At 45.4% G+C, this 19,977-nt stretch overlaps 1 protein-coding gene across 1 annotated transcript in view; it reads right to left on the reverse strand.

Annotated features, from left to right (window-relative positions):
* LOC126427310 (putative sodium-dependent multivitamin transporter) overlaps window positions 1-18,998 on the reverse strand; it is a 143,641-nt gene extending 124,643 nt beyond the window's left edge. Inside the window, exon 1 of the mRNA XM_050089614.1 lies at window positions 18,932-18,998. Coding sequence (XP_049945571.1) covers window positions 18,932-18,986 — 55 coding nt within the window. The 5' untranslated portion in view covers window positions 18,987-18,998. The remainder of the gene's footprint in view (window positions 1-18,931) is intronic.
* Window positions 18,999-19,977: the final 979 nt, after the last annotated feature.

A 19,977-nucleotide genomic window follows, 5' to 3' on the forward strand; every position in this document is an offset into this window, starting at 1 on the left:
TATGTAATTCAGAGACATTTTTTGTGATCAACTTTGCAAAAGCAATTACTGTAGGCTTCATGACAAAGTTCATTATTCAGGCTGTTTATACTGTTCAAAATTCTTGTAGTCAGACTGCTAACTTTTACAGTACGAAAGACTTCCCTTTTCCTTACGACAGCAAATTATTATTAAAATGCAGTTTTGCTTTCACATTAGGACAGTACAAGTTTCATTGCGACAGTTCATTTATTATTACAGCTTAGAGTCTACTCATATTTTTAATTATTTTAAAGAGAACTTTCACTCTTACACATCCACACATCAAAACAAGTTTTCCATCACCTCGGTTCAGAGAATCCCGAAACCTGTACAGAAAATTGGAACAGAAATCAACATAAACATCATCTCCGTACTTTTTATTGCTCATGAAAACCACACATCGCATGTTGTGCCACCATACAGCGAGACCTTCGGAGGTGGTGGTCCAGATTACTGTACACACCGGTACCTCTAATACCCAGTAGCACGTCCTCTTGCAGTGATGCATGCCTGTATTCGTCGTGGCATACTATCCACAAGTTCATCAAGACACTGTTGGTCCGGATTGACCCACTCCTCAACGGCGATCCGGCGTAGATCCCTCAGAGTGGTTGGTAGGGCACGTCCATTCGATAGGGTTCATGTCTGCAGAACATGCTGGCCGCTCTAGTCGAGCTATGTCGTTATCCTGAAGGAAGTCACTCACAAGATGTGCACGATGGGGGAGCGAATTGTCGTCCTCTAAGAGTAATGCCTCGCCGACATCGTTACAGTAACGGTCGGAGGATGGCATTCACGTATCGTACAGGTATTACGGCATCTTCCGTGATCACCACCAACGTACGTCGGCCCCACATAATGCCACCCCTAAACAGCAGGGAACCTCCACCTTGCTGCACTCGCTGGACAGTGTGTCTGTGGCGTTCGGTCTGACCGGGTTGCCTCCAAACACGTCTCCGAAGATTATCTGGTTGAAGGCATATGCGACACTCATCGGTGAAGAGAACGTGATGCCAATCCTGAGCGGTCCATTCGGCATGTTGCTGGGCCCATCTGTACCGCTCTGCACGGTGTCCTCGTTGCAAAGATGGACGTCGGGAGTGGAGTTACGCATCATGCAGCCTATTGCCCACAGTTTGAGTCGTAAGACGACGTCCTGTGGCTGCACGGAAAGCATTATTCGACACGGCGGCGTCGCTGTCAAGGCTCGTCCGAGCCATAATGCGTAGGTAGAGGTCACCCACTGCAGTCGTCCGCCCCGGTAGCTGAGTGGTCAGCGTGACAGACTGTCAATCCTAAGGGCCCGGGTTCGATTCCCGGCTGGGTCGGAAATTTTCTCCGCTCAGGGACTGGATGTTGTGTTGTCCTAATCATCATCATTTCATCCCCATCGACACGCAGGTCGCCGAAGTGGCGTCAAATCGAAAGACCTGCACCAGGCGAACGGTCTACCCGACGGGAGGCCCTAGCCACACGACATTTCCATTTACCCACTGCAGTAGTAGCCCTTGGGCTACAGTTCCTGTCTCTCCGTATCTCCTCCGTGTCCTGACAACATCGCTGTGGTTCACTCCGAGACGCCTGGACACTTCCCTTGCTGAGAGGCCTTCCTGGCACAAAGTAACAATGCGGACGCGATCGAACCGCGGTATTGGCCGTCTAGGCGTGGTTGAACTGCAGACAACACGAGCCGTGTACCTCCTTCCTGGTGGAATGACTGGATCTGATCGGCTGTCGGACCCCCTCCGTCTGACAGGCGCTGCTCATGCACGGTTGTTTACATCTTTGGGCGGGGTAGTGACATCGTTGCAGCCAAAGGGACTGTGTCTGCGATACAGTATCCACAGTCAACGTCTATCTTCAGGAGTTCTGAGAACGGAGGTGATCCAAAAATTTTTCGTGTGTGAATTTTTATTTGTTTAAAGAGAACTTTCACTTTCATTAATTCTATTTTGCATCTCTTTTTATAGTCCAGTACAACTTCGTCCTGTTTTCATGTTTGATCCGAGTTGACTTTTTTTCTTTTTTTACAGGCTATCCACTGTGCCATCTTAACACCCTGAGGGTTTTCCCTTGTTAGCACAAGCACCAGCATTTGGTGAACAGTACAGTCGTAAAGAGAGGTGCCCTCAGCACGGAATGTAGACAGCGACAGGGTTAACAGCCAACACAGTATACATCGACGGAGAGCTGACTGGTTACCTGGGAGGCGCTGGAGATCTGAAAGGCGGAAGAAGACGCCCAAGAAGGGGCAGGCAGCCACCGCGGTGACCAGCCCGTAGCTCTAGTTGCTGACTATCAACGGGGCGCCATAGGCGGAGTTCTTGGAGCTGCCGCCGAGGAATTCAGACTTATGTCTGTAGCGTGGAATAACGTCCATTACATCGAGGTGTAAGGAAGGGACATCCAGACCTCCTTACATCCTTGTTCTACACAAATACCACATGTTATGATTCACGCGACCTGTTTTCCACGTTTTGGCGCTTGCATTCCTTTGCTGTAACATAGTTCACACGTGTTTATTTTTTAAATGATAATTAATTGAAACCCTCAGCTGCCACCAGGTGTTGATATACCTCGATGGGGACAGCCGCAAATGTGTGCACCGACCGGGACTCTAACCCGGGATCTCCTGCTTACATGGCAGACGCTCCATCGATCTGAGGCACCGATGATACAGATGAATAGGGCGACTGCAGGGACTTATCCCTTGACGCTTCCCGTGAGACCCACATTCCCAACTGTCCACAATCTACATACGTAATGTACCTAACAGGTATTTGCCCACCCACTCATTACTCGCGCACACTAAGGTGACGATTCCCGTAAGAGTTTGGGCAACCTGTGCGCATTCGCACAGACGAAGGTCAATGGCTGGGTAGCCTTTAAATATCGGGTGATCAAAAAGTCAGTATAAATTTGAAAACTTAATAAACCACGGAATAATGTAGATAGAGAGGTAAAAATTGACACACATGCTTGGAATGACATGGGGTTTTATTAGAACAAAAAAATAAAAAAAACAAAGTTCACGAAATGTCCGACAGATGGCGCTGGACAGCAAAACGTTAGTGACTGCGCATGAAAAGCGTCACGCTTGGCCTCCCAGGTCCACGGACCTCAGTCCGTGTGATTATTGGCTTTGGGGTTACCTGAAGTCGCAAGTGTATCGTGATCGACCGACATCTCTAGGGATGCTGAAAGACAACATCCGACGCCAGTGCCTCACCGTAACTCTGGACAGGCTTTACAGTGCTGTTCACAACATTATTCCTCGACTACAGCTATTGTTGAGGAATGATGGTGGACATATTGAGCATTTCCTATAAAGAACATCATCTTTGCTTTGTCTTACACTTTGTTATGCTAGTTATTGCTATTCTGATCAGATGAAGCGCCATCTGTCGAACATTTTTTTAACGTTTGTATTTTTTTGGTTCTAATAAAACCCCATGTCATTCCAAGCATGTGTGTCAATTTGTACCTCTCTATCTGCATTATTCCGTCATTTACTCAGTTTACAAATTTATACTGAGTTTTTGATCACCCAGTATATACCAACAACACCTGTCGGCAGCTGAGGGTTTCAATTAGTTATCACTTATTCTAGAGAAGCTGCATGGTCATCAATGGTATCTGTTCTTTCGAGAACAGATATTATCTTCATACTTCTTTTTTTTTTTTTTTTTTTGTTTTCATTTCTGTGAGACGACTATGCAGCTTCCTGCCTGATTTCACTATTCATCATGATTACTTGCAAGGGTTGGTTCAAAATGGTTCAAATGGCTCTGAGCACTATGGGACTCAACTGCTGAGGTCATTAGTCCCCTAGAACTTAGAACTACTTAAACCTAACTAACTTAAGGACATCACAAACATCCATGCCCGAGGCAGGATTCGAACCTGCGACCGTAGCGGTCTTGCGGTTCCAGACTGCAGCGCCTTTAACCGACTTGCAAGGGTAATCAGGGTTGCCACAAGTTTCCTAAAGTGAAATTCCCTAATATTTCTCTGCTTTCGAGATACGTTTTATCATTTTTTTCTGACAAATTTTGTGATCAAGGTTAAGTTAAGACATAAGTTGACAATCTGTCTTTGCAGTTATGGTACAAGAAACATTAGTGCAACACAAGGAAATGTGTAGAAGAACTTGGAAGCAGATGGCGTTTCCTGATGTGAGCAAAAATCTTAAGTATTAACATCAACAACTTTTGTATTGAACTGTTCTTAGATCGAGAAATCAAGCTAAATGGTATACGAGGTGTGACAATAAAGTAATGAACTGATTTTCTTTGCGAGAAGTGGCAACCCTGCAGACTTGCGTAGACACAATATCTTTGACCTCGGTCTATAAGCTGCTTCTAGTCCGAGCGGCACATCAATGCAACTGCTCAGTCGTGAGTTGTGCTGCAGTAAGTTAACACGTGTTTGTGTCTCTCGTCACGCAAATGAAACCGCATAATATTGCGCAACGGTACGGCATTTCTTTTTGTGTTAAACTGGGTGAAAACGCGACTACGACATATCGTAACCTTCAGAAGACATTTGGAGAGGAGGTTATATCAAGAACTCATGTTTTTCGTTGGCCTAAAATGTTTAGTGAAGGCAGAACAAATGTTGATGATGAAGACCACAGTGGACGACCATCAACCTCACGAACGGAACTCAACTTGGCCAGGGTGCGTGAACTCGTATGATCTGATTGATCATTATCCATGAAAATGATTGCAGAAGAACTCGACATCAATCGACAAATGGTTTGAGTAATAATAACTGAAGATCTTGATATGAGAAAGATTTGTGCGAAAATGGTCCCCACAAATCTGTCAGTACAGCAATTTTTAACCTCAAAACAAATGTCAGTACTACCACAGCCACCTTATTCACTAGATATCGCTCAGTGCGACATTTTTCTATTTCCAAGAGTGAAAACAGCGGTCAAAGGACACAATTTTCAAACAACACAAGACGTCCAAAAAGCTGTGACGAGGGTGTTGGGGGAATTTACAAAAGATGAGTTCCAGAAATGTTACCATCAACGGCAGAAGCGCTGGAAAAACTTTGTGCAATGAGAAGGGAACTACTTTGAAGGAGACAACACCAAACTTGACTGAAACAGTAAGCAACTTTTTTTTCACATCAGTCTCATTACTTTATTGTTGCACCTCGTATGTGTTTCATTAAGACCACTGATGTTATTTTATTTCAATAAAACAAAACACATTTGGTAAGAAAAATATGCATTTCGTTGGAGTCACAAGACAAATTTAAAATGTTGTTGTTGTTGTTGTTGTGGTCTTCAGTCCTGAGACTGCTTTGATGCAGCTCTCCATGCTACTCTATCCTGTGCAAGCTTCTTCACTTCCCAGTACCTACTGCAACCTACATCCTTCTGAATCTGCTTAGTGTATTCATCTCTTGGTCTCCCTCTACGATTTTTACCCTCCACGCTACCCTCCAATACTAAACTGGTGATCCCTTGATGCCTCAACACATGTCCTACCAACCGATCCCTTCTTCTAGGGAAGTTGTGCCACAAACTTCTCTTCTCCCCAATCCTATTCAATACTTCTTCATTAGTTATGTGATCTACCCACCTAATCTTCAGCATTCTTCTGTAGCACCACATTTCGAAAGCTTCTATCCTCTTCTTGTCCAAACTATTTATCATCCATGTTTCACTTCCATACATGGCTACACTCCATACAAATACTTTCAGAAATGACTTCCTGACACTTAAATCTATACTCGATGTTAACAAATTTCTCTTCTTCAGAAACGCTTTCCTTGCTATTGCCAGTCTACACTTTATATCCTCTATACTTCGACCATCATCAGTTATTTTGCTCCCCAAATACCAAAACTCCTTTACTACTTTAAGTGTCACCATTTCCTAATCTACTTCCCTCAGCATCACCCGACTTAATTCGACTACATTCCATTATTTTCGTTTCGCTTTTGCTTTTGTTGATTTAAAATACCTTCACCAATTTCGGAAATAACATCAGCAAACAGTAGGCCATATGAAAGAAGTGCATAAGGCGGGAAAGAATTGTGTAAACGAAGATTGTAGGTGACCACCGATAAAACGTTCGTTCTACTATGTACATTATTGTCGGTTATTTCCCACTCTGCTATAACCATTATTTTACAGGTATTGAGTGATTTTTCTTTCGAGAAATATATGAGAACATAGCGCACAAATCGCCAGCGAGTGGCACAGTTTTCTTCTTACAGTCCATAGTTTCTGGTGTAGAAACTACTTTTGAAATTCCAAATCTGGTACCGCGCGCCGCGGAGTTTGAATCCGCGCCAGACGGCATGGACGTCGAAGACCCCTAGAGGCCTCTACACCGTCACGCCGTAAGCTGTGGCGGCGCGCGCCCCCTGGCCCGCATTTAGAGTGAGGGCGCCACAGTGGAACACGGGGTTCCAGAGGCCAATAGCGGCGTCCCCGCCCATGTATTTAAGCGCCTACCACTTGCATGAATATCAAGAGCTCAGATGGAAACCCAATTCTAAGCAAAGAAGGGAAAGCTGAAAGGTGGAAGGAGTACATAGAGGGTCTATACAAGGGCGATGTACTTGAGGACAATATTATGGAAATGGAAGAGGATGTAGATGAAGATGAAATGGGAGATATGATACTGCGTGAGGAGTTTGACAGAACACTGAAAGACCTGAGTCGAAACAAGGCCCCAGGAGTAGACAACATTCCATTAGAACCACTGACAGCCTTGGGAGAGCCAGTCCTGACAAAACTCTACCATCTGGTGAGCAAGATGTATGAGACAGGCGATATACCCTCACACTTCAAGAAGAATATAATAATTCGAATCCCAAAGAAAGCAGGTGTTGACAGATGTGAAAATTACCGAACTATCAGTTTAATAAGTCACGGCTGCAAAATACTAACACGAATTCTTTACAGACGAATGGAAAAACTGATAGAAGCCGACCTCGGGGAAGATCAGTTTGGATTGTGTGGAAATATAGGAACACGTGAGGCAATACTGACCCTACGACTTATCTTAGAAGAAACATAAAGCAAAGGCAAACCTACATTTCTAGCATTTGTAGACTTGGAGAAACCTTTTGACAATGTTTGTTTCAAATTCTGAAGGTGGCAGGGGTAAAATACAGGGAGCGAAAGGCTATTTACCATTTGTACTGAAACCATATGGCAGTTATAAGAGTCGAGGGACATGAAAGGGAAGCAGTGGTTGGGAAGGGAGTGAGACAGGGTTGTAGCCTCTCCCCGGTGTTATTCAATCTGTATGTTGACCAAGCAGTGAAAGAAAGAAAAGAAAAATTCGGAGTACGTATTAAAATCCGCGGTGAAGAAATAAAAACTTTGAGGTTCGCCGATGACATTGTAATTCTGTCAGAGACACCAAAGGACGGAAGAGCAGTTGAACGGAATGGACAGTGTCTTGAAAGGAGGATATAAGATGAACATCAACAAAAGCAAAACGAGGATAATGGAATGTAGTCGAATTATGTCGGATGATGCTGAGGGAATTAGATTAGGAAATGAGACGCTTAAAGTAGTAAAGAAGATTTGCTATTTGGGTAGCAAAATAACTGATGATGGTCGAAGTAAAGAGGATATAAAATGTGAACTGGCAATGGCAAGGAAAGCGTTTCTGAAGAAGAGAAATTTGTTAACATCGAGTATAGATTTAAGTGTCAGGAAGTAGTTTCTGAAAGCATTTGTATGGAGTGTAGCGATGTATGGAAGTGAAAGATGGACGATAAATAGTTTGGACAAGAAGAGAATAGAAGGTTTCGAAATGTGGTGCTACATAAGAATGTAGAAGATTAGATGGGTAGATCACCTAACTAATGAGGAGGTACTGAATAGGATTGGGGAGAAGAGAAGTTTGTGGCACAACTTGACTAGAAGAAGGGATCGGTTGGTAGGACATGTTCCGAGGCATCAAGGGATCACCAATTTAGGATTGGAGGGCAGCGTGGAGGATAAAAATCGTAGAGGGAGGCCAAGAGATGAATACACTAAACAGATTTAGAAGAACGTAGGTTGCAGTAGGTACTGGGAGATGAAGAAGCCGCACAGGTTAGAGTAGCATGGAGAGCTGCATCAAACCAGTCTCAGGACTGAAGACCACAACAACAACAATCTCTCGCTCAACCAGTCAGTCTAATCTTGGCGTGCATCTCTCGACATCTCGCCTCAGACAGCGTATTTACGTTCTTGTTCGGTGTACAAGTGGACGTGGTTGATTGAATGGCTAAAATGGTTCAAATGGCTCTGAGCACTATGGGACTAAACGTCTGAGGTCATCAGTCCCCTAGAACTTAGAACTACTTAAACCTAACCAACCTAAGGACAGCACACACATCCATGCCCGATGCAGGAGTCGAACCTGCGACCGTAGCGGCCACGCGGTTCCGGACTGAAGCGCCTAGAACCCCTCGGCCAACGCGGCCGCCGTGGTTGATTAATTAGGTTTTGTTGTGACTGTTGTTTCTATGTTTTTGTTGTTCGTAAGATCCTTAGTTGTTTGTGTCTGTCATCTCCCGTTTGTGTTGTTCCCGGGCCGTTCCAAGGGTCCTGCCGCGCTTTCCGTCACGTCAACCACGCCACCGTTCCGGTCGGAGTTACAACACCAAAATGTATTAGAAGAAATAGAATGTCTATAAAACGCCACACTGTAGAACGTACTGGAGGTGAGACAGTCGCGTTTCCTGAAATCCATCACCAATGACCTCTGAGCTGCTGAAGAACACCACAGTCCCGGATCCTTGGGCAAACCATGAAAATCTGCAGCATTACGCAACACACAAACAGACCCGGTCTGCGGGCAGTTTAGTGAGACTAAAGTGCGCATCATTTACGACGGCGGCCGAGTGTAGGTTCGTTCTGCGCATCTGACGTCACAAAACACAGTCAGCCAATGAACAGAGAACGACGTTGCCACATCTCGACTGCAGTGCAGAGCATGGACGAGTGTCTTCAGTTTTAGAAACGTTCAGTCATAAATAAAGTAATTGAACAAAAGCAATATCTTGATAGCATAATTTCTTTTGTAGAAAGATTGGAAAAAGCATTCTTTATACCAATTGCTTCATATTCTATTAAACCAAACAAGCAATAAGCCTCCTAATTCAGGCGATAGCAAGGAAAGGTGTTTGTATCGTTCTCTCTAACCGCTTTTTCGCAATAAAGAACAGCGTTAATTGTTTATTTCCTATTGTACTTCGACGAAACGTGAGTAATTCATAGTCATACCAACAGTGTTTGTCAGTATTTTGCGTCATATTTTAAAATCCTCCATGAAGACTGACAAATGACGAGCTGTGTAAGGTTCTGAGTTCAAACCTTGTACGGTGCTTAATATTTTCGTTATTTCAAAACAAAATATGTAAGTGTCTTACTTCATGAATTTTATTCTTTTGAATGTAATATTTGAAATTTCTAGTGGCAACTAAAATCGACCATACCGAAAGTATACGCTATGGACTTTTACCTCTGCAAACAATTCAAAATTTCGTGAACTGGTTTACTACATCTAATGCTGCACAATAACATCGAAACAAAATTAAGTCATTTATCGGTGGGAAGGTATCAGTCAAGAAGATGTGTAAAAATCAAATTTTTGGGCCAAATATTTTTCGTGAAATCGATTGATAAGAGTGTCAAAGCAGTCGGAACACGATGTGTCTGCACAGGCGAGCAGTGCAGTGACAAAATCGCGCACAGCGCGGAATGGGAGAGCACGTCTCTGTAGCAGCGAAAGGGTTAATGCGGCCGTGGTGGCTTTACTTCATAAACTGCGCGCTCCCCCCTAAACGTAAGCTTGCGAACTATGCTATACAATGGCGCTGCTTCTATTGGCGCGTGCGTCGTGTGCAACTGGCAACGCAGCAATGTCCCGCGTCTGGGAGGGCATGCGCGAGCCGCCAAGATGAAAGAACTGAACTATAGATCTGATGGACAGGACCTGGAGTTTAGTGCGAGCCGAACGGCTTCAGGTCGGCAGGCCGCAACCACTACATATGCCCACAGAAATAACCCGAGGTTTTGGCCCGTCGTGGAAATCCATTCCTGTGGCCAGCTATTCACGAGCCACAGACAGCATGTTGATGAAATGAGACCACAGTGATCAATCCACGCAACAGATAAATCGTTTCAAATGCTCTGAGAATCATTACTAATGAGGATAGGTAGCAACTTACGGTAAAAACGATTGCTGAGCCACAGACAGACACGCAGAAAAGAATCACACTCTGACAACCAAATTTTCAACCATAGCGTTTGTCAGAAAACGAGAGCACACATGCATTCACCGAATCACTCAGACACAACTCGTGCACACATAACGCAGTCTCCAGCCGCTAAGTGTACGGTCTCTAAGGCTCAGATCCAACCAAACCACCCCTTATGCCTCCCTGTCTCTCATCGGTAGCTGCCAGGCTAGCGGCAAGACTAGAAATCTACTCTGTAGGAATCAGTATGGGTTTCGAAAAAGACGGTCGTGTGAAACCCAGCTCGCGCTATTCTTCCACGAGACTCAGAGAGCCATAGACACGGGTTCCCAGGTAGATGCCGAGTTTCTTGATTTCCGCAAGGCGTTTGATACAGTTCTCCACACTCGTTTAATGAACAAAGTAAGAGCATATGGACTATCAGATCAATTGCGTGATTGGACTGAAGAGTTCCTAGATAACAGAACGCAGCATGTCATTCTCAATGGAGAGAAGTTTTCCGAAGTGAGAGTGATTTCAGGTGTGCGGAAGGGGAGTGTCGTAGGACCGTTGCTATTCACAATATACATAAATGACCTTGTGGATGACAACGGAAGTTCACTGAGGCTTTTTGCAGATGATGCTGTGGTATATCGAGAGGTTGTAACAATGGAAAATTCTACTGAAATGCAGGAGGATCTGCAGCGAATTGACGCATGGTGCAGAGAATGGCAATTGAATCTCAATGTAGACAAGTGTAATGTGCTGCGAGTACATAGAAAGAAAGATCAAGAAAGATCCCTTATCATTTAGCTACAAAATAGCAGGTCAGCAACTGGAAGTAGTTAATTCTATAAATTATCTGGGAGTAGGCATTAGGACTGATTTAAAATGGAATGGTCATATAAAGTTGATCGTTGGTAAAGCAGATGCCAGACTGAGATTCATTGGAAGAATCCTAAGGAAATGCAATCCGAAAATAAGGGAAGTAGGTTGCAGTACGCTTGTTCGCCCACTGCTCGAATACTGCTCACCGGTGTGGGATCCGTACCAGATAGGGTTGACAGAAGAGATAGAGAAGATCCAACGGAGAGCAGCGCGCCTCGTTACAGGATCATTTAGTAACGGCGAAAGCGTTACGGAGATGATAGATAAACTCCAGTGGAAGACTCTGCAAGAGAGACGCTCAGTAGCTCAGTGCGGGCTTTTGTTGAAAACATACCTTCACCGAAGAGTCAAGCAGTGTATTGCTCCGTCCTACGTATATCTCGTGAAGAGACCGTGAGGATAAAATCAGAGAGATTAGAGCCCACACAGAGGCATACCGACGATCCTTCTTTCCACGAACTACGAGACCGGTTGAAAAAATGGTTCAAATGGCTCTGAGCACTATGGGACTCAACATCTTAGGTCATAAGTCCCCTAGAACTACTTAAACCTAACTAACCTAAGGACATCACACACACCCATGCCCGAGGCAGGATTAGAACCTGCGACCGTAGCAGTCCCGCGGTTCCGGACTGCAGCGCCAGAACCGCACGGCCACCGCGGCCGGCAATACGAGACTGGAATGGAAGCGAAAACCGATAAGGTACCCTCCGCCACACACCGTCAGGTGGCTTGCGGAATATGGATGTAGATGTAGAGCAAGTGGTGGGAGCACTGGCTGCAAGCTGAAGGAAGTGGCGGGAAGGGGAGAATATGTTCAAATGTGTGTCAAATCTTACGGGACGTAACTGCTAAGGTCATCAGTCCCTAAGCTTACACACTACTTAACCTAAATTATCCTAAGGACAAACAAACACATACACCCATGCCCGAGTGTGGACTCTAACCTCCGCCGGGACCAGCCGCACAGTCCATGACTGTAGCGCCTCGGACCGCTCGGCTAATCCCGCGCGGCTGGTAGGGGAGAAGCAGTAAGAATGAGAGAGTAGGGAAGCGGTGCACGCCCTCTACTGCACCCAGCCAGTGACGATGCATAGCGCTTCAGTAAACAAACCATTTCATCTACTGACAAGGAGATGGCACGACCGTGGAGTCGGGGATTTGTCCGAAATTTTGTGTGGTGAAAGAGGACCCCTAACACCTCACGTGGTTAAAATATCAGGACGCACTACCCGGAAAATCCCGGGAAAGATCGAGCCAACGTTTCTTAGGTGCCTCATGAACATAAAATGTTAGCCCATTGACGAGCCGCCGTCTGGCCTGGATGTTTAGGGCGCGGAGGTCTCGGGTTCGATTCCTCCTCTGGCACCTCTTTTCTCTTCTGTTTCATTTTCTTTTGTTATTCCATCAATTATTCAGAAAGTTTCCCAAACCTACATCATCTTTAACAAATTAGTTACATTATTGAACAACAATTATTTTCTTTTTGTCCAACAACACAATTCATGGCGGTGGGTTTTCCATTTTTCATTGTAAAGTATATAAGGAGAATCATTGGGTTTTTAAAGAGAATAACAAATTCGATTGGGAAACATTCAATTTTTATACATATAATAACTATAAACAAGAACCGCAGTGGTAATTATCGTAAAAACAAGCAAAGCAATAATTTTTGCGACATCTTGCACAACATATAAAAGCGGATGTTTTACAATCACAGGGAGTTTGCAATAAATCTGTACAAAAATATGCCCCATTATCATTTACGAAAATGTTTTGAGTTTCTGATAATTTTGAGGCAAACCGGGCATTTTAAATCATGTCTCGGAATATTGGTGACGATAACTGATGGTGAATTATAGAATGAATTTTTATACAGTCTTCCCGGGAATTAATTTCACGATTCTCCTGTAACAATGCGCTGCCATTTTGCAAGCAACAGAAGAAAAAAAAAGTGCCGGAGGAGGAATCGAACGCGAGACCTCTGGCGTAAGGGTCCGAGCTCTAACCATGTAGGTTAGACAGCGGTTTGGCAATGGACTAATATTTTATACTCATAAGGCGTCTAAGAAACTTTGGATCGATTTTTCTCGGGATTTTCCGAGTAGTGCGTCCTAATATTTTAACCACGTGAGGTGTTAGGGGTCCTCTTTCACCACACCAAATTTCGGAAAAATCCCGGAACCCACGGTCGTGCCGTCTCCTTGTGAGACAAAAACGAGATTTTTCCAGTGTTTTTATTTTTTTTTTTTTCAAATTCCCCTGATTTCCCTGACGTGTTTCGTTTCCTGATATTCCCTGGTTTCCAGAACCTGTGGGGCAACTCTGGTAATACATTCGTACCACATGACTCATATTCTAAAACCAATGTATAGTATGATATTTGCCAAGACCACAAACACAGAACAAACAAATAAACGACCAGACGGACAGATAATTTTGTGAAAAAAAATGGGGCTCAGTGGGATGTGAACATGGACCTCCCACTCAACAATGAACACACAACCACGACACCTTCACTATTCAAATTTGCTCGATGTTTTACATCTTCAGCTTGGACCATTCGCAGTTTCTATTTTCACTCTCTCACAAAACTTACCTAGAACGTACTAAAATATCCTACTACAATCTAATGTTCAGGCCTAACTCATTTTCATTTCAAAAAAAGTCAATTTTATATTAAATTACATATAAAATTAAAAATTAACATTTTTTCATTCCATGTTCACCAATTTTCGAAATAATTATTGTTTTAATACAAAAGGTAAGCGTAAAAAAATTTAATTGAATTTTTTTTATGAAAGAACGTAAGAGCGCAATTTAATTCATTCTCACAACGAATAATTCATATTAAAATTTTATTGGTTCGCTAGTTCAATGTATTTTATTATAAGAACTGAATGAAAGAAAAAATTAAATCGGTATTAAAAACTGAAAACAACCACCACATTATTCTCAACACAACTTTTGGTTTTTTTTTCTTTTCTTTCGGACTCCTCTGACCCTATGCGTACAGCGCTCCCGGAGACTAAGGTCTGAATTAACAGAACCGTTTCATTGATTCGGGCCGCTATTACTTCTTTTGACATAGTACATCTTCTTCCTATTTTCATGCTTTATCTCTATTCAGTTTTTTGACTAGCTATCCACTGGGCCATCTGACCACAGAATCTGACGGTGTGCGATGGGAAATTTCACTTGTTAGCACTCTTTCTGACGAACACTCACGTCCGACCTCCTGCAGGAATATCTACACTGAAGCGCCAAAGAAACTGGTATAGCCACGCGTATTCAAATACAGAGATATGTGAACAGCTAGTATAAGGCACTGCGGTCAGCAACGCCTATACAGGGTGTTACAAAAAGGTACGCCCAAACTTTCAGGAAACATTCCTCACACACAAATAAAGAAAAGATGTTATGTGGACATGTGTCCGGAAACGCTTAATTTCCGTGTTAGAGCTCATTTTAGTTTCGTCAGTATGTACTGTATTTCCTCGATTCACCGCCAGTTGGCCCAATTGAAGGAAGGTAATGTTGACTTCGGTGCTTGTGTTGACATGCGACTCATTGCTCTACAGTACTAGCATCGAGCACATCAGTACGTAGCATCAACAGGTTAGTGTTCGTCACGAACGTGGTTTTGCAGTCAATGCAATGTTTACAAATGCGGAGTTGGCAGATGCCCATTTGATTTACGGATTGGCACGGGGCAATAACCGTGGCGCGGTACGTTTGTATCGAGACAGATTTCCAGAACGGAGGTGTCCCGACAGGAAGACGTTCGAAGCAATTGATCGGCGTCTTAGGGAGCACGGAACATTCCAGCCTATGACTGCGACTGGGGAAGACCTAGAACGACGAGGACACCTGCAATGGGCGAGGCAATTCTTCGAGCAGTTGACGATAACCCTAATGTCAGCGTCAGAGAAGTTGCTGCTGTACAAGGTAACGTTGACCACGTCACTGTATGGAGAGTACTACGGGAGAACCAGTTGTTTCCGTCCCGTGTACAGCGTGTGCAGGCACTATCAGCAGCTGATTGGCCTCCACGGGTACACTTCTGCAAATGGTTCATCCGACAATGTGTCAATCCTCATTTCAGTGCAAATGTTCTCCTTACGGATGAGGCTTCATTCCAACGTGATCAAATTGTAAATTTTCACGATCAACATGTGTGGGCTGACGAGAATCCACAGGCAATTGTGCAATCACGTCAGCAACACAGATTTTCTGTGAACGTTTGGGCAGGCATTGTTGGTGATGTCTCGATTGGGCCCCATGTTCTTCCACCTACGCTCAATGGAGCACGTTATCATGATTTCATACGGTATACTCTACCTGTGCTGCTAGAACATGTGTCTTTACAAGTACGACACAACATGTGGTTCATGCACGATGGAGCTCCTGCACATTTCAGTCGAAGTGTTCGTACGTTTCTCAACAACAAATTCGGTGACCGACGGATCGGTAGAGGCGGACCAATTCCGTGGCCTCCACGCTCTCCTGACCTCAACCCTCTCGACTTTCATTTAGGGAGGCGTTTGAAAGCTCTCGTCTACGCAACCCCGGTACCAAATGTAGAGAATCTTCGTGCTCGTATTGTGGACGGCTGTGATACAATACGCCATTCTCCAGGGCTGCATCAGCGCATCAGGGATTCCGTGCGACGGAGGGTGGATGCACGTATCCTCGCTAACGGAGGACATTTTGAACATTTCCTTGCAACGTGCTGTTCGGAATAGATCTCCACCCCGTCGTACTCTTACGGGTTTATGGACATCCCTGGAGGATTCGTGGTCTCAGTTCCCTCCAGCACTACTTCAGACGTTAGTCGAGACCATGCCACGTCGTGTTGCGGCACTTCTGCGTGCTCAAAGGGGTCCCTACACGATATTAGGCAGGTGTACCTGTTTCTTTGGCTCTCCAGCGTAACTAGCGATCATGGAGCAGGGACTGTGGATAGGTGCCGCCATTTGGGAATGTGGGTCGGCCGAGAGGCGTGCCAAAATAGTCTGCGCAATTGTGATAAACTGTGGGTGGCACAGTTCTCATCGCAGCTGCTTAGTAAGCCGGTGATCACGGGTTCGTATTCCTGTACAGCACAGATTTTCACTCCCTTCGCTGATGCCGCACCAAGTCCTGATGCAGCTGATATCAATAGTCTCTTTCCTTTACTTTCCTTCCTGCCACCTCCCCTTTCAATCTACATAGCAAGTACACTACCGGACATTAAAATTGCTACACCACGAAGATGACTCGCTACAGACGCGAAATTTAACCGACAGTAAGAAGATGCAAATGATTAGCTCTTCAGAGCATTCACACAAGGTTGGCGGCGGTGGGGACACCTACAACGTGCTGACATGAGGAAAGTTTCCAACCCATTTCTCATACACAGACAGCAGTTGACCGGCGTTGCCTGGTGAAACGTGCCACGTGCAAAGAGGAGAAATGCGTACCATCACGTTTCCGACTTTGATAAAGGTCGGATTGTAGCCTATCGCGATTGCGGTTCATCGTATCCCGACATTGGTGGTCGCGTTGGTCGAGGTCCAATGACTGTTAGCAGAATATGGAATCGGTAGGTTCCGCAGTGCCGTACTGGATCCCAACGGCTTCGTATCACTAGCAGTCGAGATGACAGGCATCTTATCCGCACACCTGTAACGGATCGTGCAGCCACCTCTAGATCCCCGAGTCAACAGATGGAGACGTTTGCAAGACAACAACCATCTGCACGAACAGTTCGACGACGTTTGCAGCAGCACGGACTATCAGCTCGGAGACCACGGCTGCGGTTACCCTTGACGCTGCATCACAGACAGGAGCGCCTGCGATGGTGTAGTCGACGACGAACCTGGGTGCACGGATGGAAAAACGTCATTTTTTCGGATGAATCCAGGTTCTGTTTACAGCATCATTATGGTCGCATCAGTGTTTGGCGACATCGCTATGAACGCACATTGGAAGCGTGTATTCGTCAACGCCATACTGGGGTATCACCCGGCGTGATGGTATGGGGTGCCATCGGTTACATGTCTCAGTCAACTCTTGTTCGCATTGACGGCACTTTGAACACTGGACGTTACATTTCGGATGTGTTACGACCCGTGGCTCTACCCTTCCTTCGATGCCTGCGAAACCCTACATATCAGCAGGATCTACATCTTCATCTACATCTACATCCATACTACGCAAGCCACCTGCCGATGTGTGGCGGAGGGTACCTTGAGTACCTCTATCGGTTCTCCCTTCTATTCCAGTCTCGTATTGTTCGTGGAAAGGAGGATTGTCGGTATGCTTCTCTGTGGGCTCTATTATCTCTGATTTTATCCTCACGGTCTCTTCGCGAGATATACGTAGGAGGGAGCAATACACTCCTTGACTCTTCGGTGAAGGTGTGTTCTCGAAACTTTAACAAAAGCCCGTACCGAGCTACTGAGCGTCTCTCCTGCAGAGTCTTCCACTCGAGTTTATCTGTTATCTCCGCAACGCTTTTGCGATTACTAAATGATCCTGTAACGAAGCGCGCTGCTCTCCGTTGGATCTGCTCTCTCTCTTCTATCAACCCCATGTGGTACGGATCCCACACTGCTGAGCAGTATTGAAGCAGTGGGCGAACAAGCGTACTGTAAGCTACTTCCTTTGTTTTCGGATTGAATTTCTTTAGGATTCTTCCAATGAATCTCAGTCTGGCACCTGCTTTACCAACGATCAACTTTATGTGATCATTCCATTTTAAATCACTCCTAATGCGTACTCCCAGATAATTTATGGAATTAACTGCTTCCAGTTGCTGACCTATTTTGTAGCTAAATGTTAAGGGATCTTTCTTTCTATGTATTCGCAGCACATTACAATTGTGTACATTTAGATTCAGTTGCCATTCCCTGCACCATGCGTCAATTCGCTGCAGATCCTCCTGCATTTCAGTACAATTTTCCATTGTTACAACATCTCGATACACCACAGCATCATCCGCAAAAAGCCTCAGTGAACTTCCGATGTCATCCACAAGGTCATTTATGTGTATTGTGAATAGCAACGGTCCTATGACAGTCCCATGCGGCACACCTGAAATGACACTTACTTCGGAAGACTTCTCTCCATTGAGAATGACACGCTGCGTTCTGTTATCTAGGAACTCTTCAACCCAATCACACAATTGGTCTGATAGTCCATATGCTCTTACTTTGTTCATTAAACGACTGTGGGGGACTGTAACGAACGCCTTGCGGAAGTCAAGAAACACCTGTGAACCCGTGTCTATGGCCCTCTGAGTCTCGTGGACGAATAACGCGAGCTGGGTTTCACACGACAGTGTTTTTGGAAACCCATGCTGATTCCTACAGAGTAGATTTCTAGTCTCCAGGGAAGTCATTATACTCGAACATGGTGCAGGTCCTGTACGAGTCTTTCTGGATAGAGAAAATGTTCGACTGCTGCCCTGGCCAGCACATTCTCCGGATCTCTCACCAATTGAAAAGGCCTGTTCAATGGTGGCCGAGCAACTGGCTCGTCACAATACGGCAGTCACTACTCTCGATGAACTGTGGCATCGTGTTGAAGCTGCATGGGCAGCTGTACCTGTACACGCCATCCAAGCTCTGAGTCAATGCGCAGGCGTATCGAGGCCGGAGGTGGTTGTTCTGGGTACTGATTTCTCAGGATCTATGCACCCAAATTGCGTGAAAATGTGATCACATGTCAGTTCTAGTGTCATATATTTGTCCAATGAATACCCGTTTATTATCTGCATTTGTTCTTGTTGTGGCCAGTAGTGTAGTATTAAGCGGACTGCAGGCCCTACCTGTGGCGCGCTCTATGGGGCCGAAGTCGCCCTCGACCGCCTCCACGACGTCCATGACCGCCACCGCCGTTGCTACGCGGCGACTTCCCCCCCGCGGCGCCACGCCGCTGCTTTTATACGCCACCGGCGCCGCCCAGACTGGCCTATCGCGACCTCGCCCGCCGTGGCCGCCTTCATCCCACGGCAAACCGCGCACCGGGCTCCGCTGCGCTATCGTAATCTGGAGTCCGCGGGGACGACTGTTTGCGGGGGACTTGGCCCGCGCCCCGCTTGCAGATGGATCTCGCCGGCTAGAGCTGTTGTTCCAGCGGCGCTCGCTATCTAACCCCAGCTGCGCTACGGGATTACGCTTGACACAGCAGTGCGAGCTGTTTTCTCCGTGAGTCACCGTCTCTAGGTCGGGATGCAGTACTTACACGACTCTACACACCGTACGCGCACGAGCTCGCTTTTCGTTTGGCATCTGCGCGAAGAAAAACTTTAACATTCTGCGTGGTGTCTTTTTGTTCTAAGCCGTGTCTCCCAACCACTTTCGTCCAACGACGCTCTGAGCTCTTAGGGAATTGACTAGTTTGAACCTGGGACCTGTTGCTGGTAAAGAGACGGAAGACCACACATGACATGTAGAGTTCAGAAGAGTTCAGTGAGACTTTTGTTGGTTGGTCATCAGTCTACTGGCTGGTTTGATGCGGCCCGCCACGAATTCCTTTCCTGTGCTAACCACTTCATCTCAGAGTAGCACTTGCAACCTACGTCCTCAATTATTTGCTTGACGTACTCCAATCTCTGTCTTCCTCTACAGCTTTTGCCCTCTACAGCTCCCTCTAGTACCATGGAAGTCATTCCCTCATTTCTTAGCAGATGTCCTATCATCCTGTCCCTTCTCCTTATCAGTGTTTTCCACATATTCCTTTCCTCTCCGATTCTGCATAGAACCTCCTCACTCCTTACCTTATCAGTCCACCTAATTTTCAACATTCGTTTATAGCACCACATCTCAAATGCTTCGATTCTCTTCTGTTCCGATTTTCCCACAGTCCATGTTT

This window comes from Schistocerca serialis, chromosome 11 (assembly GCF_023864345.2).
Source record: "Schistocerca serialis cubense isolate TAMUIC-IGC-003099 chromosome 11, iqSchSeri2.2, whole genome shotgun sequence".
In the NCBI taxonomy this organism is placed as follows: Eukaryota; Metazoa; Arthropoda; class Insecta; order Orthoptera; family Acrididae; genus Schistocerca; species Schistocerca serialis.